The 21,289-nt window shown below is 43.2% G+C and overlaps 1 protein-coding gene across 2 annotated transcripts in view; it reads right to left on the bottom strand.

Moving 5' to 3' along the window:
• The window catches only part of NYAP2 (neuronal tyrosine-phosphorylated phosphoinositide-3-kinase adaptor 2), a 234,901-nt gene that overhangs the window by 76,229 nt on the left and 137,383 nt on the right, over positions 1–21,289 (bottom strand). For both annotated transcript variants that reach the window (XM_061634458.1, XM_061634460.1), the window contains one exon: positions 10,841–11,938. In XM_061634458.1, the coding sequence (XP_061490442.1) occupies positions 10,841–11,938 (1,098 nt within the window). The remainder of the gene's footprint in view (positions 1–10,840; positions 11,939–21,289) is intronic.

The raw sequence follows: 21,289 nt of genomic DNA, 5'->3' as shown, positions 1-21,289 counted from the left end.
AAGTGCTCCGCAAGACACTTTTGACAGGAGGGTGGGGCAAACAACCTGTCAATCATCTGGCATCATAATGATGTCAGGTAATTTGGCAGGTGGATTGGTACGCAGGGGTGGGGACAGAAAAGGATCTGGCCCACAGGCCTGAAAGGTTTCCCACCCCTGATTCATTCATTCAGTCATTCTTCCGAGGAGGCATACCTGGTTCTCTCCCTTCCCCATTTTATTCTCAGAAAAACCCTGTGAACACCTACACCCACCATGTCCCCTTCTAACAAGAACTGTCTAGGATTTAAAACCCAGATTTACTTGCATCCTATAATACAAAAATCTGGTGATATTTTGTATTTGCTGTAATTTGTTTTTTATTGTCAAAGAACCAAATGAACTGTGGAATGCTGATTTATATAATGGGCTGCAAGTTGCCACACTACTGTGAAGGGATGAAGCCAATGTTTGCACTGACTCATTCTCCCAGCTTGAGTCTCTTTGCACTCATACCTAAGAATAAATTCATTAATTCCCAGGGTGCAGCCACTAAAACCTTATTAGCATAGCGGACAGCATTCCTGTCTGTCATGTGGGAGGCCAAGGGGTTTAATTCTCCAGTGAGGATATTAAATACTTTGATGGTGAAGGACAAAAGTTAAGTAGTAGAGCATATGCTTTGCATTCAGAAGATCCTGGCTTCAATCCCTGGGATCTCCAGTTAAAAAGAATCTGGTAGTAGGTGATGGCATAGACCTCTGTTTGAAACCTGGAGAGCCACTGCCAGTCAGAGTAGACAATACATGGGCTACATAGTCAAACAGTCTGACCTGGTATTTCTATTTTTCCAAATTCTCCCACAGTCCCATGTAAGTGAAGGAAATCCCAACAAACGATTTGGGGGGAGATGTCTATAGGAGAGGTGGAAGTGAGCATACACAATTCCCGCCATCGTCAGACCCAAGGGCTCTGGTGATGGCAAGCCTTTGCAGCCATGCCGAGGAAGACCTGGCATGGCTTCAAAAGCCCCTTACCTTTGGCACGAAGTGGCCACGCACGCCTGTTACATAGGGGGCAGAGCAGGGTGGCTATTTAAGCCCTGCTCCGTCTCCCCTCGGCCTCTTTTTGGCCTTACCCGATAATGGAGCAGGTCCCCACTTACTTTTAGTTGTATGCCTGTTCCTTTGGAGCATGGGGGGGGGGCTGAAGGAGGCTGATGATCAGCTGTAGCACAGGGCTTCAAGGGCCTGAGTGATCAGCTGTAGTGTGGGGCTTCAAAGGCCTGTGCGATCAGCTGGAGCACAGGGCTTGGCGGCGCGATTAGCTGGACGGCAGCAGAGCAGCAGTGCGGGCTGCAGTCAGCTGGAGCGCAGCAGCGATGGGCTGGGTCGCGGTCCAGCAGCTGGGCTGCAGTCGGTGGGCTGTGACGAGTTGTGGTGCTTGGTGGCAGCAAGTGTGGGGCGGCAGTGATCGGTGGCAGCAGGGCTGCGAGGGCCTGGCACAGGCCTAGCAGGTGCTCCCGCAGCAGGAGTGGTGGCAGTGCACACATGGAGAGGCAGCGAGGAATCAGCGCGGGCTTCTTGGCGGGCCTTCCTGGGCCTGCATGGTTTGAGGGGGTGGAGGTTGGGCATCTTCCCAAGGCTGCTGAGGGCAGTGGTAGCCTGGCAGCTTTCCGGGGGGGATGGCATTCTGCCTTTGCTGGTGGCCATTGGTGGTTTCCCGCCCATTTTAGGTGGGGATTTTTCTGCTTTTTTAGTTGCATATACTAGAAGCTATTCTGCATGTGTGTTCATATGACCCTCCCACACAGAGTTATTACATTTATATTCCACCTTTCCTTCCCTCCCCATTTTATCCTCACAACCCTGTGAGGTAGGTTAGGCTGTGAGATAGAGACTGGCCCAAGGTTACTCAGTGTGCTTCATGGCTGAGTGGGGATTTGAGCCCTGGTCACTCAGGTCATAGTCCTAACCTCTAACCACTTCACCAGACTGTCTTAAGGCTATACAAACAGTGTTTTCTTAGCATGCATATTGCAGTCTAAGTTGCATTGTACCGCAGATCAGAAAAGGTACCACCAGGGCCAAGAAGATGCCAGCATGGTTAATGAGCAAAGTCAAGGAAGCTCTTAGAGGCAAAAAGTCTTCCTTCAGAAAATGGAAGTCTGGTCTGAATGAAGAAAATAAAAAAGAACACAAACTTTGGCAAAAGAAATGCAAGAAGACAATAAGGGATGCTAAAAAAGAATTTGAGGAGCACATTGCTAAGAACATAAAAACCAACAACAAAAAATTCTATAAATACATTCAAAGCAGAACACCATCTAGGGAGGCGATTGGACCCTTGGATGATAAGGGAGTCAAAGGTGTACTAAAGAACGATAAGGAGATTGCAGAGAAGCTAAATAAATTCTTTGCATCTGTCTTCACAGTGGAAGATATAGGGCAGATCCCTGAACCTGAACTAACATTTGCAGGGAGGGATTCTGAGGAACTAAGACAAATAGTGGTAACGAGAGAGGAAGTTCTAAGCTTAATGGACAATATAAAAACTGACAAATCACCGGGCCCGGATGGCATCCACCCAAGAGTTCTCAAAGAACTCAAATGTGAAATTGCTGATCTGCTAACTAAAATATGTAACTTGTCCCTCGGGTCCTCCTCTGTGCCTGAGGACTGGAAAGTGGCAAATGTAACACCAATATTCAAAAAGGAATCCAGGGGGGATCCCGGAAATTACAGGCCAGTTAGCTTAACTTCTGTCCCTGGAAAACTGGTAGAAAGTATTATTAAAGCTAGATTAACTAAGCACATAGAAGAACAAGCCTTGCTGAAGCAGAGCCAGCATGGCTTCTGCAAGGGAAAGTCCTGTCTCAGTAACCTATTAGAATTCTTTGAGAGTGTCAACAAGCATATAGATAGAGGTGATCCAGTGGACATAGCGTACTTAGACTTTCAAAAAGTGTTTGACAAGGTACCTCACCAAAGACTTCTGAGGAAGCTTAGCACTCATGGAATAAGAGGAGAGGTCCTCTTGTGGATAACGAATTGGTTAAGAAGCAGAAAGCAGAGAGTAGGAATAAATGGACAGTTCTCCCAATGGAGGGCAGTAGAAAGTGGAGTCCCTCAAGGATTGGTATTGGGACCTGTACTTTTCAACTTGTTCATTAATGACCTAGAATTAGGAGTGAGCAGTGAAGTGGCCAAGTTTGCTGACGCCACTAAATTGTTCAGGGTTGTTAAAACAAAAAGGGATTGCGAAGAGCTCCAAAAAGACCTCTCCAAACTGAGTGAATGGGCAGAAAAATGGCAAATGCAATTCAGTATAAACAAGTGTAAAATTATGCATATTGGTGCAAAAAAATCTTAATTTCACATATACACTCATGGGGTCTGAACTGGCGGTGACCCACCAGGAGAGAGACCTCAGGGTTGTAGTGGACAGCACGATGAAAATGTCAACCCAGTGTAATTAGGAAAGGTATTGAAAATAAAACAGCCGATATCATAATGCCATTGTATAAATCTATGGTGCGGCAGCATTTAGAATACTGTGTACAGTTCTGGTCGCCTCATCTCAAAAAGGATATTATAGAGTTGGAAAAGGTTCAGAAGAGGTCAACCAGAATGATCGAGGAAAGGTTGCAGCATTTGGGGCTTTTTAGTTTAGAGAAAAGGCGGGTCACAGGAGACATGATAGGAGTGTATAAAATTATGCATGGCATTGAGAAAGTGGATAGAGATAAGTTCTTCTCCCTCTCTCATAATACTAGAACTCGTGGACATTCAAAGAAGCTGAATGTTGGAAGATTCAGGACAGACAAAAGGAAGTACTTCTTTACTCAGCGCATAGTTAAACTATGGAATTTGCTCCCACAAGATGCAGTAATGGCCACCAGCTTGGATGGCTTTAAAAGAAGATTAGACAAATTCATGGAGGACAAGGCTATCAATGGCTACTAGATATGATGGCTGTGCTCTGCCACCCTAGTCAGAGGCAGCATGCTTCTGAAAACCAGTTGCCGGAAGCCTCAGGAGGGGAGAGTGTTCTTGCACTCGGGTCCTGCTTGCGGGCTTCCCCCAGGCGCCTGGTTGGCCACTGTGAGAACAGGATGCTGGACTAGATGGGCCACTGGCCTGATCCAGCAGGCTCTTCTTATGTTCTTATGTACTATGTGAGATATTGGCTATATATATAAAGTACATTTCCTCAATGAATCCTTGAGAGCAATGCAGATTCCAATACATCTGCCTGTAGACACTGTTACACCCCAACTTTCAAATAGAATTATGTTTTAGGTAGAATTCCATGGTAGCCCTGATAATATCTTATAACATTATACAGCAATAGCTCAGTTAAGGAATCCTCCAGGAACCAAGCTCTTTTCCAGGCAGGCTTTTTAAAAGATGAAACTGACCAGCTTTCCTTTGCTATGGATAAACTTTCAAGCCTGTGCCTTTGCTTTTGGGTGCACCGGGTTGCCTGGGGTGCTGTGGCCTTTTTGTAGCACATTTTGCTCCTTTGTGTGAGTGGCAATTTTGAACACATTTATTTGCTGCCTTGTCATGGGTAGCCATTTCTAGTAGTCATTTTGAAAATATTTTGCTGCCTTGTGTGGGGTGGCCATTTTGGACTGGCCATTTTGGAACACATTTGGCTCCTTCATGTGGGTGGCCATTTTGAGCACTTTTGCTGCCTCATGTGGTGGCCATTTTGGGACACCAGTTTGATCTAGCTGTTTTGGTTCTTTCGAGAAGGGTCACCTAGTGGATGTAATTGTGCCCCCCAGAAGGGTGCCAGGGACTCAAAAGGTAAGGGTAAGGCTGTGAGGCGGCTGGCTCAGAGGCTGCCTCCTCCACCTCAGGAATTCTTATCCTTGGAGGATGAGGGGCCCGATATGGCCTCAGAGTTAGCCCACATTAAGTCGCTAGAGAGGTGAAATAGGCAGCCTCAGGAGGCTAATGGGGTGAGGTTTAAGGCAGCTAAGGGTCTCCAGAATGAAAACAGTCAGTATGGCACTGTTTGGGATTCTGTTTTAGGCCGACTGGCTGCATTGGAGGACTCTTCAGGTCTGTTTGCACTTCCTTGGCTACTGGGAGTCCTGTGGTGGAGAAGGCTGTGCCCCATCTGGGTTATGGCGAGTCCACACCTGCAGGTAATGTGTGGGGAATGGCTCAGGGGTGGCCTTATTCTCCTTATGCCGGTGCGGTGCCTTCTGGGTATGGAAAGGGGATGTCTCCTCCAATCCAACAGCAGCCTGCGAGTGAGGCTTGCAGACAGGTTTGGACTTCTATGGGCGGTCCTACCATGGGGCCGGCTCAGATGTCTGGTGATCCTTTGGCTTATGTTCAGGATGGCACCTTGCCATTTGAGGAGACGTCCACTCCCCTGGGGGCTCATTTGTTGTTAGCAACATGACAGCGTATATGGAAAGGGGAATACGTTGATGTGTTTTCCTTATTATACCGAGAACCTGAACAGAAGGAGAAGGATAGGCAGGAGAAAAGCGACAATGAGAAATTTAAACAGAAAAAGGTGGATAGGACCTGGGGCCATTGGTTGGCAGGGTTTTTGATCTATATGGGGGTAGTGATGATGAATCTGTTAGGATGAGGTCAGCAGTGGATGTTCACCTGCAGTGGGACAGGAAGGACCTAGAGTTGTAGTTGCAGGTTATGACTGCAGCTTGACCCATGAAGGGTGACAGGGCAGTTAGTGGCCATTTGCTTGGTGGGTTTGCCGGTGTGGCTCCTACCCGTGGGTCCACGGAGCAGGGGGTTCAACCCTGCCTGCTCTGTTGGGAGTTCAGTGCTAAGGGCTTTTGTAACAGGAACCCATGTAAATTTAGGCACGAGTGTTCCATTTGCCCTGGCTCCCATCCCTTCACCAGTTGCGCTAGTGCTCAGGGATTTAGGGGTTTTCAGAGGGGGGAAAACCCGTGCCTGGGGGACAGCCTTCAGGAAAGCGGCCCCACACCGATTAAAGTTCCTCGGCTTATGCACTTGCTCTGGTATTATCTCAGAAGGACAGATGCAGCTTGTTTGGGGGAAGGTTTTCATTCTGGTTTCGGGATTGTTGGGGGCATAGGCCTTACATGCCAGGGAATCTTAAGTCTGTGGTGGGAGTGGAGTTAGTGGTGCAGGAGAAGATTAACAAGGAGGTGGCTGAGGGACTGTTTGATCACCCTCCCATGCCCATGCTAAGGGTTTCCCCTATGGGCATCGTCCTAAGAAAGATCCTGGACAGTTTAGGCTGCTTCATCACTTGACAGCGCAGTTTTGATAGTCTGGCATTTTGGCCAGGGTGCTGTCATGGGTAAGTGTGATATTAAGTCAAAGCTTTGCCCATGGGGTGTTCTATTTCTTGTTCAGCTTTTGAACACTTTAGTACATTCCTTGAGTGGGCTCTCAGGAGGCGAGCTGGCTGTGCAACCAGCTGATGAGGATGTTTGGGCAGTTGGCAGAGGAGTTAGGTATGCCTTTGGCCAAGGGAAAAAACTGAGGGCCCATCACCTGCGCTCACCTTTTTGGGTATTGAGCTTGACTCGGTGGCTTGTTGTTTACTGGCAGCCAAATTAGGGCGTTTGAAGTGCAGGGTTGATAGCATGCGGGAAGCTAGGAAGGTTACACTCACAGAGCTGCGGGAGTTGGTAGGGCATTTGAACTTTGCGTGCAGAGGCATAGCACCTGGCAGAGCATTTCTGCACAGGATTTGCAACCCGATGAATGGCCTAAGCAGGCCTTATCATTGGATTAGAGTTACTAGGGACATGAGGGAGGATTTGCTAGTTTGGTCTCATTTTTTGGAGCAGTTTAATGGGGTTTTGTTTGGTGTAGGGATTTGCTGTTGGAGGCGGAGTTGTAAGTTCACTTGGATGCCTCTGGGGCTTTAGGCTTTGGGGTTGTTTTCTGGGATAGATGGTGTGCTGAGCATGGCCTGTGGCATGGGCAGAAGCTGGCATCACTAGGAATTTGACAGGAATGGCCCATCTTACAGACTGGTATCAGGAATAGCAAATACCCTTGAGAAGTACAATGGGTGGACTACACACACGGTGCATTGTCTCCAAGACTGTGGTGACCAAGCTTTCTTGGTGATCATTTCATGATTTTAAGAAGGCATAGTCCTGAGGGTACATAGGGCCATCATGTTGCTGATGATAAGCAGGTCTGGGTCTGGTCAGTGCCGGGATGGGGACTGCCTGGGAACCACATGTAGGCTGCCTTGGCTTTCTTGAGGAAAGAAAGGTAGGATATTCATTCTACATTTGGAATATACCATGTCTAATCCCAACTGCTTTAATATTATACTGAGTCGGTAAAAGCTGCTCTGATAATAGAGTAGCAGATTACCCAGTATGGGATGTTATGGAAACTACTATTCACATTACAATAAAGTGCAGTGACCACTTTCTGCCTTTGAGAGGCTGACTACAGATTTTAATTACTGTTATGTTTGGGGTTGGATCCCAACCTGTTCGGTATGCACCCTTCAAGATTAGTGTGGCTTCTACAGCAGCTAGGTTGGGTTTGGGAGCACAGCCATTCAGGCAGTGGAGCACTGGCAATCTGGTGCCTTCCAGGCTTGCGTCAGGCCAATCTAGGGTCCACTTGTACCGTTGCACTAAACAGTGTACTGTTAATTGTTGTTTCTGTTTTAACAGATTGGAGGGTGCTGGGGAGAGTCAAGGTACTCATGTGTGGCCACAGATGGAGTTCTGGGCCAAGAAGAGGGCATGGCAGATCAGGTATGGAACCCAGTTGGGGCTCAGCCATTGTGCTTTGGTCCAGTGGCTGGGTAGATGTGGCATGCTGCGGGAATGCCTCCTGCAAATGGCGATGCATCGATGGTGCAGCACCCTCCACAGGTCTTAGTTATCCATTAGGGAGGCAATGACTTGTGAGTGTTGAAGGGGAAAAGCCTTTATCATTCAGGTTTGCCCGGACTTTGAGGCTGTAAGTAGTGGGCAGCTTGGGACCGTGACTGTTTGGTCCGATATCCTCCCCAGGAGAATTTGGTGGGGCGGGATTGACCCCTGGAGCCTGAACAAGGCTAGTCAAAAGGTAAATACGGAAGTCCGGCTCACCCTTGCTGATAAGCAGGGTGAGGTAATACATCATCTGGAGATGAAGTGTGGCAGGCTGATCTTTACCGGCCAGATGGCGTTCATATGTTTGACCTGGGTAATGATCTGTTTCTTTCTGATCTGCAGAGTGCCCTGCATGAAATAATTTGTCACAGGTGGGGGAAGAGGGACTAAGCTGAGGATTGCTCTCTTCTGTGGCAGATATGTGCAGAATTTCACAAGGTAGGGCTTCGTGACCACCCTTAGGCACCCTTTAAAGTGATTGGTGGGTTCTGAGGCCTGCCTCCCAGGTTGTGCAGCCGGTTGGCAGGATAAGGCTCACCTTTGGGGCTAACCTGTAACACCCACTCAGAGGTTGTGTGGCCCTGAGGGGGGAGTGGAGCAGGAAGGCCTCCCTAACCACCGTGCGGGGATGGGGCCCGGAGAAGGGGATTGGGCTTGGACCACCCCCTTTCCCATGGCAGGGTGCCCTTGCCCGATTGGGGATGAGTTAGGTTCCACACTTGTCTCTGCAGATCATTTTATTATGCAATCAGGCATGTAATTGGCTTTATTCCAATAAACGTGGCCCTTGATTTACGCACACTTCATCTTGTATTGCCTCCTCATTTCCCAGCTATGTGCTGCAATTCATATGCATCAGCAATTTGGCTCATGTCTTTCTGCAAGTGACACTATAAATACACAGTTATCAGCTACATTTGACCCAGGGTTTTTCCAGTGTTATTCCTCTGCCCCAAAGGCATAATTTATTGCCATTTACTACATAAACCCCATGACTAGAAAATAAACCCTTCTTAAATAAAAGCATCTCAGCTATACAGGCTTCAAGATGCCTCAAACTCATTCATAAAGTGGTTTTATAGGACCTGCAGAGGAATGTATATCATGCTTACTTACTTCGCTAAACTAAGGGCTTAGAATACAATCCCTGCCTGCACTTGATTCATTTTCCCAACTGTTTGAATCAAAAACATTTCTGACATGCTGAAGGCTAAGCAGAGGTGAGAAGGGCTAAAGTTAACGGAAGCCGCTTTGTGCCTCCTGTTTCTTGCCTTCTTCCACTAAAAATCAAGCTTTTTTCTGCCTAACCTGGGCACGTGGACAAAGAACCACAAGGCAGGAACCAAGCAGGGAACAATTTGGGGACATGGACATTTTCCTTTTACCTGGTAAGAATTCTTTTAAAAAATACAGCTGTCTAGCCTTCCTGGTTTTCATAGAAGACTTTGAAATTATACGGTGCATTAAATATTTCAGAATCAGAAGGAAGAGGGGATAACTCTTTGCTGATCGTTCGGGGTGGTATTCAACTACCGTGTCCTGTCAGTACAAGGATTTTCTGCTTGCACAATGGGATTTTCCTCTCTCTCCTCCCCCTGCCTGCACCCTGCACCCTCCCCGAGTCTGCTCCCAGGGGTTGGGGAACCCTTAGAAGAGATTTAGAGGGTCACAGAGGGAGGAGAGGAGGGAAGATCCATTGTGCAAGTGTAAATCCTTGCACTGATGGAACATTAACTTAGTGTTACATTGGATTCCACCACCAGCCAATAATAGAGCACATTTTCGTCATGCAGTCACAATTCTCACATTCAGCTCCTGCTGCTTAAAGTCTTTCAGGAAGCAGGGCTGGGGAAGATCTTTGTCTGAGACAATGGAAAACCCCTGCCATTCAAAGCAGTCCAAGCACAGCCTTCAGATGTTGCTGAATGTCAGCTCCCATTATCCTTGTCAATTTGCCATGTTGTCTAGGGCTGATGGGAGTTGGAGTTCAAGGACATCTGGAACACAGCACATGTTCCTGAAGTACACAGTACCAGGCTAAATGGAACAAAGATAACATCTTTTAAGATTCCTAGTTAACATTGGGCACGAATGGTGGAATCTTCACTTAGAAAATGTTTATTGGGCAACTAGAGGATGCCCTCTTGCTTACCTCAGTCATGCTCACGTTTGTCACATTAGAATCATGGAAGCCATCACCTTCAATCATCACTTTCAAAGAGCTTCTTACAGTAAGATTTTCATAGGTTTGGAACCTATTTGTAGTTTTGAATATGAACTTCTTCAACACTGGTGGGGTAAAATCCTACCCCAGGTGTGCTTTTCATTTCAGAATTTACAAAGATGTAGATCTACAACATAGCATTTCTAAGATATTGTTCACTGCACGGCCGTAAACAATATCCCCAAATTTCAATTGCTTACATACACAAAAAGCACAGGGGACAAAAAAGAAAAAAGTCAGAAGTCTATTGAGTTTTTTTTGTCCTAGCCAAAAAATGTTCCATGCAGTTTTTCAAGCAAAAATTGATCCAGGGAAGTTTATTTAGGGTGCATGGCTTTGTTTTGCAATATTTTACTACCCTGATATACACTGTAATTTGCCATGGGTAGGAAAATGTCTCTCTCCAAAACCCTCTATCAATTTAAGTTTCTTTGTGTTAAAGACAGTTAAAATTAAAGCAACATTAGTGAGTTTGGGGAATAAGTCACTAATGGTTATACCTTTAAACATATTTCCTTGAAGTACATTGAACCTTGCAGAAAATAGAATTAGATAATAAAGAAATATAAATAGTTCTAAACTAACCCAGGAAACTCACAAAGAAAACGAGAACATTACATGAAGCCAAGTACACCAAATTCATGGAATCCCTGACAGTAGGACAGTTAGCCAATGACTACACAGTACAATTAGCCAATGAAACTATGACACTAGTTTCAGTGTTGGTTGTAAAAAGGCAAAAAAGCATGATATGAAACACTTACTCTCTGCAGGCTCTTTAGATCTTCTTCCACTGGAGGATTTCCTCAGTAAACTTCGTCCTGAGGTAAAAAGGCTGGTTAATTCCTCTAGAGGACTGGTAGGTGTTCTAGAACGGGAACTGCTTTGTGACGATGACCCGTAGGTATTGACAGAGGCATTTACCATTTTCCCTCCTTCTTGCAATATGCTTCTGGCTGTAGAATGAGGCACTGATGGAGAACTTCTTGAGAGACTTCCTGAATGTACAGAATCATAAGGAGGAGGTCTTTTGAGACTTAAGGGGGTAAGTGACCGACCCATATTCACAGGAGAGGGAGAGGCTGAGTGGCTTTTAGGATAGCCATGTGGAGACTGTGTTCTGTATAAGGTAGAAGGATGTGGAGGTGAAGAGGAGTGTCCTGGAGTACTAGTTCCATGAGGTGCCGTCTGGTCTTTTTCTAGTTTTTGATGACTTGGAGTATGAGGTGGTAGTGAAGATGGAGAAGCTCCAGCTTGCTGCTTGATATAAGACACATTTTCTAACACAGGAAGCTTTGTGACTTCCAGTGGTGTTAAAGGAGATTCATCAGAATTTGGGGAGCATTGCACTGGTGCAGGTGGGAATACCAGGAGTGGAGGTCTATGAGAAAGCAAATTTGGAAATGGTGGGGGTATATCACAAAGCACACCCTTGGGAGTAGATGGCACTGAGGACTTGGTGAAATCAAGGTCAGGCACTGTGGGAGTAGCACACTGGGAAGAACAGCTGTGATGGTCATACTCACATGGACATTTTGAATCTTGGCCTCCATCATCAAAGATGGGGTATTTCATTTCCTCATATACTGCCTCACTTTGATCCTCCTCATCTTTTTTGAAGTCTCTAAGTATATTTCCAACCATTTCAATATAAACTGGCTCTTCTTCCTCAGTATCTGGAGCAGGACTGCTGACCAGTGATAAGGAGGCATCCCTACTTAGGGTTGACCTTGTGGGGCCATGTTTTTTTATGTATGTCTCATCAAAAGATGCACTTAGCTGAGTGTTCGGGTTCCGTTTTGGCTTAGGAGGAGGAACCTTCTTTGAGTATTCATCACTATGAGGCCTTGGTTTCGCTGACACTGCACAGGAAGCAAAATACACATTGATAAGATGTTTATTTAAAATGTTGTCCACCTTTCAAGCACCTGTAGCATGGTCCATTTTCATAACAGATAATTGTTTATTCTTTTTCTCTTCTCCCCTCCTATCTGTTTTCACAATAGTTAATTTTTGTCATTCCTGCCTTTTAGGTTTGCTTTTATTTATGATTTTCTCCCCCACCCCACCCCCAACATAATATAAGCATATATCTGAAAATTGAATACAGAGGTGTGTGTTTTAAAAAAAACCCACTACAGTATGCAATTAAAGCACACATCTAACAAAACACTGTTCAGACCTTGTGAAGCTCACTGGCATTCTAGATGTGGTGATATTTAGAGTCCATTCTTCAAAAATGATGTTGTCTCAATAAATCATCATCATCATCATCATCATCAACAACAACAATAATAATAACAATAACAATAACAACAACAACAATAACAATAACAATAATAGCCTAGCCCACTCTCCCTCCCAAAGGAGTCCAGGGCGGCAAGCATACAAGCACTGAAACAATCAAAACACCTAAAAAATCTCCAATATAGATGCAGACTGAGAAAGTTATCTACTTAAAGAGCTTGTTGAAATTAGTAGACACCAAAAAAGACAACAGCAATAGCACCTGTCTAATTTTAAAGGGAGGGAATTCCAAAGGGCAGGTGCAAAGGCGGTAAATGCCTGATTCCTATATTATATGGAATTGACCTTCTGATATTATTATGGTATCTGCAGGAGGCCCTCTTCTGCAGAGTGCAGTCATTGATTGGATATATAAAGGGTGAGATGATCTTTTAGGTTACCTGGTCCCAAGTGGTATAGGGCTTCATACATCAAAACCAGCACTGTAGATAATTTACTAATGTACATGTCCCTCATGTTCAGATATAACTTTTGATGATCACTTAAATAATATGAATGAATTGGGCAGATCTAATATTTTAACATCCTAAGGTTGCAATTCTAGGCTCTACTTACATGGGAGTACACCCCATTGAGCTGATGGGGCAATGAGCTGACATACATAGGATTGTATTGTAATGGCTTCAGTGGAAGTCTACAAGTCTCAGTGAGTCCTAGGATCTTAGATGTTTATAAATGGAAACCTAGGAACAATATTAGGGACTTTCTTTGAAACGGCGAATTAAAACCTTGCATTGAAATCTTTTTAACAAAAAGGTCAAGGATTCCATGCAAATTAATCTCTACAGAATAATCAAGAAAGAGGTTTGTGTAATTTTTTTATGGTTCTCTTAAACTTTCTTTAAAAATGGATAATATCAGAGTCCCTGGCATTGCCATTAGTCTATCCATTTGGATTAAAATGTCTAAGATGCTTAGACCTAATTTTTGTGGAATAAGAACATCCTGAGCTGAAAGTTCAAGTATGTTACTGATCTTTTCCAAAGCTCTGTACTTCCTAAAGTAAGCACAAAGAAGCTGTTTTAAAGACTACTCAATAGCTATGACTTAACAGGAGGGGCTAAAAGGTTTATTTTTTAGCATCTTTTTAGAAGCATGAATCACTCCCTCAGTTTACAAGCAGGATGTCCTACATGAGCATTCAGGGCCAGATTAGTCATTAGGCTAATAAAGATATAGCCTTAGACCCTCACATTATTTAGACCAGTGGTTCTCAAACTTTTTTGGTTCGCAGCACACTGTAAAACATATAAAAATTTTCTGGCGCACTTTGTGTACAAAATTAAAAATATATTAATATATTTTAAACTATGAACAGAACTAAACTATAGAAAACTATTACTTACCCTATACAAATGGGTTTCTTCTCATTTTTAAAATATACTTTCATAATATTTGAGGCACACCTAGCCACCTCTTAGGGCACACCAGTGTGCCTGGGCGCACCGTTTGAGAATCACTGATTTAGACCCTCAGTTTCCCAGCTCAGCCACAAAGGTTCCTGAGCTTCTGCACTGCAGTTACTGCATTGGTCCTCCTGCTGATCAACAGCAAACTGCTGAGCAAGAGGTGTCTCTACCAGATGGCAGCCCATCCCAAACTCCATTGACATATGACTGCCAGTTCAATCCTCTTGCCTATGAATTTCATGATGTTTCTAAGCAAAAGCAGATGAATCTGACAGACAGCTGCTAATTCTTTAAACTATGGGGGAACATCCAAGTAGGTATTCCACTGAACACAACACAGTGCAGATTTGCTAGGAAGCTGCCTTATACCAGGTCAGATTATTTGTCCATCTACCCAAATGTTCTCTACTCTGAGTGGTAGCAGCTCTCTGGGGTCTTAGGCAAAGATCTTTTCCATCTCCTGATAGCTTGTCTTGTTAACTGGAGACATCAGGGACTGAACCTTGGACTTTCCACATGCAAAACATGTGCTCTGTTACTGAGCTACGATTCATCCTATTGACAACAATATTTATTATTATCTTACAAATTGCCTTTTACATGTGTCTCAAAGTGATTTACAAATATATAATAACAACAGCTAAAAAGAATTTTAAGAACGGTACAAAACACAACTGAAGACAGATATTTATTTTGTATTGTTTTTAAACCTAAGGAAGAAACCTTTTCATCAAGCTGGAAAAGCTTGTCAAAACCAAAAATGTCTCCAATTGCTACCAGAAAGTACAAGTAGTGGGCATTTGTTCCATTTTAACAGGAATGCTGTTCTACAGAACAACGGCAGTCACACTGAAAACCCTACTCAAAGTTACTGTGTTATGATATTTCACCTGCAGTTGTATGTGAAACACTACGCAAGCCACAAACACTTTTTGTCAGTCTACATCTAATATACTATTTCCATGCAGGATGTGTGCATGTGTGTGTGGAGACAGAGATCATGCCTGAATTATCTTTTCCCATGATGGCAGAGATTGGTTTCTAGGTACTATCCCTATGCCTAGTATCAGTGGAGACTGGTGGCTCCAATGTCAGTGGGGCACTGAAACTTCCAAGGAGCAGTCCAAGGAGCTGAAACACATTCCTAAACTAGGTTCAGTACTGTGGACAGCTCCTTGAAAGTTTGGAGTAAAACCCAGAGCAGATTGACTGCCCCACTGATATCAGAGTCACCAGCCTTCAGAGCTTACTGTTCTTCATTTCTCTCACTAGTACAGGGTCTGCACTGACAGGAACTTCCTTTTCCAGCTGCCTTCTGCCAACTCAATACATATACATCTCCAATATATTTCTAACATTAAACCTCACAGTCAGCACTGCAGACAGAAAGAATACCTTCCACACACTCAGCCTCAAATACACTGCTAAAGACAGAAATGGTACAATTTTCTATTGTTATTTGGTTAATAGTGTTGTGCAGCCACTCTGGCTGAATCCCAGTTCTTGAGCCACATTGGGCCGATCGTGGATTTGGCTGGAGCATGTGGATGCATCTCCAGATTATCCTGGGTTGAACCCACCTGGCGTGATCCAGGGATGTCAAAAGGGGAGGAGGATTGGGTGGCAAGGAGAGGGGATGAAGAAAACTCGCATTTCCTTCTCCACAACTTCTAACCGCATGTTCAAAATCCTGATTAAACATGTTAAACATGCAATTGGGAAGGGGGAAGAAGCAGCAGCAGGCAATCTGCCCCAGCAAGGCCACCTTCTCCCCCCAACACGGCTCCTGGTTTGAGGCCCAGATCCAGGTTGGGTCGGCCCCAAATCATCCCAGGTTGGATTGGAACTATTCCAGAGCACCAGAGCGGACCCCAAATTGGATCAGGGATGATGTGCCCAGCCCTACTGGTTACCTTGTTGTGCTAATCTATTGAAGTTGTTCTACAGTAAGACCCAATGCAACATCTGAGGATGTGCCTCAAATTTTACAATGGGCATGAGAATTGATGAAACTTGATTAGTGTGGCATGTATGGTCTGCGCAGATTATTTTTCACATCATTCCCAAGGGATGTCTTATCTGCTCTACCATACAGAGTTAGAACATAGGCCACATCTGCACCACACATTTAAAGCATTGTGATACCATTTTAAACAGACATGGCTTCCCCCAAAGAATTCTGTAACTTCCCCATGTGTGTCTGAAGCATGTTCCATGGGATGTTCTGATGCTCATAACGGGCACCAGATGTAGACTGTGATGATACTGTGCCAACCCTAGACTGGTGAGGAACCAAGGTGGATAAAAGCACCAACTGGTCTGGATTTCAGGGATTGCAAATAGTGCATCTAATTCCACAAATTAGAGCCATCTGGTTGCACTTCGACAGGTACCTGTAGCACAATATATTTCAGGTCCATGCTGCTTTCTTACACAATGAGCAGCATGGATTAAACTGTTAACTTTCTTTAGATGTGGGAAGCCCTGCTTCAGCACAGGAGATTGTATGAAGTGACCTTCAGGTCCTTTCCAAGTCTGCACTTTTTTCATTCAGTGAAAAGGTCCTCCTCTCCACCCACACATTCCCCACCAATAATTCAGGCATTATCTGTGTGTTCTATTTTGTGTTCTGCTGTGCAGTAAAAAGAAGAAGATAACATGGTTTGAAATGCACTACGGAAGTGCTTGGCATTTTCTCATCTGGTGTATGAATGCCATGTTATATCATATACAGAAAACAAAATACAATTAGTGGCATAAAGGTTGGCTGACTTTGCCCTCATACATAATATGGAAGATAAATGTCTACAAGAGGAGTCCTCCTCTCTTACCCTTCACAGGACTCCTATGTCTCTCTTACCATTGTTTGCATGAAGCAATTTTCATAACAGATAAAATAAAAATATGTATTTTAGACTCCTTCCATCACCGCAAAAACTCTGAGCTGTGTAAATATTTTATTTCAAGCACTCTCTGAATAATCACTTGCCTTTTCAGAATATTAAGAATAACAGGAATATTAGGGAAAGAGATCTGGTAGTTCCCACAGGCAATGAAAAAGGAATTATTTGGCATTCTCTGTAGGAGGGGAAAAGGCACGACACTGGATTAGCACTGACATTTAGCAGACATGGAAAACATTCCATGCATGCTGAGAAAAAAAACTCCCAAGAACAGCACACTCTGGCCAATTGCCACACTTAATGATATTCATACCCTCCACTGTTGTGTTTTTATAGATACAGAAATCTATCAAAGAAGAACCTTACTGAATCAGAACAAGGGTCCATCTAGTTCAGGATAAAAAAATAATAAATCTATATCGACTTCATACCATTCCTAGGGCTGAATTCAGCTCTTTGTATCCAATGTTAGTCCTTCTCAGAGTAGACCCAATGAAATTAATTGACATGACTTTGTTGTTGTTATGTGCCTTCAAGTCGATTACGACTTATGGCGACCCTATGAATCAGCGACCTCCAGTAGCATCTGTCATGAACCACCCTGTTCAGATCTTGTAAGTTCAGGTCTGTGGCTTCCTTTATGGAATCAATCCATCTCTTGTTTGGTCTTCCTCTTTTTCTACTCCCTTCTGTTTTCCCAGCATTATAGTCTTTTCTAGTGAATCATGTCTTCTCATTATGTATCCAAAGTATGATAACCCCAGTTTCATCATTTTAGCTTCTAGTGATAGTTCTGGTTTAATTTGTTCTAACACCCAATTATTTGTCTTTTTCGCAGTCCATGGTATCCGCAAAGCTCTCCTCCAACACCACATTTCAAATGAGTTGATTTATCTCTTATCCACTTTTTTCACTGTCCAACTTTCACATCCATACATAGAGATCAGGAATACCATGGTCTGAATGATCCTGACTTTAGTGTTCAGTGATACATCTTTGCATTTGAGGACCTTTTCTAGTTCTCTCATAGCTGCCCTACCCAGTCCTAGACTTCTGATTTCTTGACTATTGTCTCCATTATGGTTAATGACTGTGCCGAGGTATTGATAATGCTTGATAAGTTCAATGTTCTCATTGTCAACTTTAAAGTCACATAAATCTTCTGTTGTCATTACTTTAGTCATTTTGACATTCAGCTGTAGCTGTGCTTTCCCCTTTAACTTTCATCAACATTTGTTTCACACCATTACTGGTTTCTGCTAGTAGTATGGTATCGTCTGCATATCTTAAATTATTGATATTTCTCCCTCCAATTTTCATACCTCTTTCATCTTGTTCCAATCCTGTTTTCCGTATGATATTTTCTGTGTACAGATTAAACAAATAGGGTGATAAAATATACCCTTGTCTCACACCCTTTCCGGTGGGGAACCAATCAGTTTCTCCATATTCTGTCCTCTTGTAGCCTCTTGTCCAGAGTATGGGTTGCACATCAGGACAATCAGATGCTGTGGCACCCCCATTTCTTTTAAAGCGTTCCATAGTTTTCCATTATCTACACATAAAGCACAGGGTGATTTTCTTCTGAAATTCCTTGCTTCATTCCATTATCCAGCCTATGTGCGATATGATCTCTGGTGCCTCTTCCCTTTCTAAATCCAGCTTGGATATCTGGCATTTCTTGCTCCATATATGGCAAGAGCCTTTTTTGTAGAATCTTGAGCATTACTTTACTTGCATGGGATATTAAGACAATAGTTCGATAAATACTGCATTCCCTAGAATCCCACTTTTTTTTGGAATTGGGATATATATTGAATGCTTCCAATCTGTGGGCCATTGTTTAGTTTTCCATATTTATTGACGGATTTTTGTCAACATTTGGACAGATTCATTCTCAGTAACTTGTAGCAACTCTATCGGTATGCCATCTGTTCCCGGTGATTTGTTTCTTCCAAGTATTTTAAGAGCAGCTTCCACCTCACATTCTAATATTTCTGGTTCTTTATCAAATGGTTCCTCCATGAATGAATCTGTCATCCTGGCATCACTTTTATAGAGTTCTTCAGTGTATTGCTTCCATCTTCCTTTTATTTCATCTCGATCAGTCAGTGTATTCCCCTGTTGATTATTCAACATCCCTACTCTTGGTTTAAATTTCCCTTTCATTTCTCTAACCTTTTGGAATAGGGCTCTTGTTCTTCCCTTTTTGTTGTCCTCTTCTATTTCTATACAATAACTATTGTAATAGTTCTCTTTGTCCCTATGTACTAGTCACTGTATTGTTGCATTTAGGGTTCTAACTGTGTTTCTATCTCCTTTTGCTTTTGCTTTCCTTCTCTCTTGAACCATTTTAAGAGTTTCTTCAGTCATCCATTGAGGTCTTTCTCTTTTTTTAACTAGAGGTATTGTCTTTTTGCATTCTTCCCTGATAATGTCTCTGACTTCACTCCATAGTTCTTCTGGTTCTCTGTCAACTAAGTTTAAAGCCTCAAACCTGTTCCTTATTTGATCTTTATATTCTTATGGGATGTTATTTAAATTGTATTTTGGCATTATGATTACTTTGTTGTTCTTCTTTAGCTTTACTCTGATTTTCAATAGTCATTCATTGGCGATCACTCGTGGCCGAGTAAGATTGTCTTTCAAGACAGTGACAGTGGAGGCCAATTCTGGATCCACTCAGCCTCCCACAGTGAGGACATAGATTGAAGATGGTCACAATGAGGATTTGTTTGATGTGCCTTCCGCTTAGCCCATTTGCCTTGTATGCGTGCTTTTTCAAAGTCCACAGCACCTTTGATAATAGCCGACCTCCATTTGGGATGTTCATGGGCCAAGACTTCCCAGTTGTCAATGTTCACGTTAAATTTTTTTAGATTCGCTTTAAGAACATCTTTAAACCTCTTTTGTTGTCTACCAATGTTCTGTTTTCCATCCTTAAGTTGGGAGTAAAGTAGCTGCTTTGGAAGACAGTGATTAGGCATTCGAACAACATGGCCAGCCCAGCAAAGTTAATGTTTAAGGATCATTGTTTCAACACTGTTAGTCTTTGCTTCTTTCAAAACGCTAACATTAGTCCGTCTGTAATTTGCAGAATTTTCTGGAGACAGCATTAGTGGAATCTTTCAAGAAGCTGGGAGTGGCGTTTATAAATGGTCCATGTTTCACAGGCGTACAGTAAGGTCGGTAGTACAATAGCTTTGTAAATAAGCATTTTGGTCTCCCTGCGAATATCCCAGTCCTCGAACACTCTACGGTTCATTCGGAAGAATGCGGCACTCGCAGAGCTCAGACGATGTTGAATTTCAGCAAAAAAATTTACACAAAAAAGATCAGAGCTTGGAAAAGTTACTTTTTTGAACTACAACTCCCATCATCCTCAGCCAGCATTGCCACTGGATTGGGCTGATGGGAGTTATAGTTCAAAAAAGTAACTTTTTCAAGCTCTGAAAAAGATCACCCCACCAAGTGTAAGAAGAGAGAGACTTTTCTTGGTTTCTAATGCAAGAAAATTGTTTAAACAGGATTCTACTTTATATGGATGTTCATACTTTTAAATTAAGCAATGGGCAAAGAATGCCAGTTAAGAGAGTTTGTGTGTGTGGCAAATATACAACTCTGATACAGAACCTAGAACTGGAATAGGGAACCTGTGGCCCTTCAGATAATGTTGGATGACGTCCCATCATCTCTGACCATTAGCCATGCTGGCCAGGGTTGATGGGAGTTGGAGTCCAATAACATCTGGAGGGCAATATGTTCCCCAGCCCCTAACCTAGAGGGCTCAGTCCTTAAACTAGATTGATGACACCCCAACTGAATAAGCAGACTGATAATGAATAACATTTTTGAAGTGAGGTATTTTTGTAGCACAAAGGATCAGCAGAGCTTTCAAACATGCTGCAGTTAAGACTAGAAGTTCTGCACACTCCTTGTCCTCATCATCAGCTTTATGATTTTTTTTTCTTTCCTCCATAAGGATGGATTGAAATATGAAATTATGTTGTGGCATTTCTTTTCATCTGCTCAGAGTACGAGGGGAAAGGACAATTAAAAAAATAACTGGTTTGTCATTTTCTATTGTACCTCAGCTGTTTACTAGCTTTTGAGACCTCCACATAGAGATAATTTACTGTACAATTCAGCCCACTAAGAAGAATGGCATTAAGTACAAAGGAAAATTAAACTCCTACCTCCTCATTTATAAAGGTACTATGTCAATAGGAATTTCAGACCTGAACCACCTTCTCTCTCTCTTTTTCCCTTTAAAGTAAAATAATGTACATGCAATCATGAATTGGAAAAAAAGCAATTCTCAAAAGATCTTACCTGTATGCATAGCAGCTAGAATTTGGCTGTGATCCTAGTACACTTACTTCAGGGTAAGTCCCATTAAACTCAGTGGGACTCACTTCTGCATAAACATGCTAGGACTGCACAATTGATCAGGCTATGCTTTGACAGATGTTATTAGAGAGTTATTATTTTGCATATGGGAGTGAATAGCTATTTTGCTCTAGAACTCTAGATCTGCACTATAGTTGAAGCTGAAAATATACAAATGACTAGGGACAGAGGTCTGTTTAAAATG

The sequence above is a fragment of the Rhineura floridana genome, chromosome 7 (assembly GCF_030035675.1).
Source record: "Rhineura floridana isolate rRhiFlo1 chromosome 7, rRhiFlo1.hap2, whole genome shotgun sequence".
Classification (NCBI taxonomy): Eukaryota; Metazoa; Chordata; class Lepidosauria; order Squamata; family Rhineuridae; genus Rhineura; species Rhineura floridana.
Note: the sequence above shows the minus strand (reverse complement) of the source record. Positions and strands in the feature narration are given on the sequence as shown.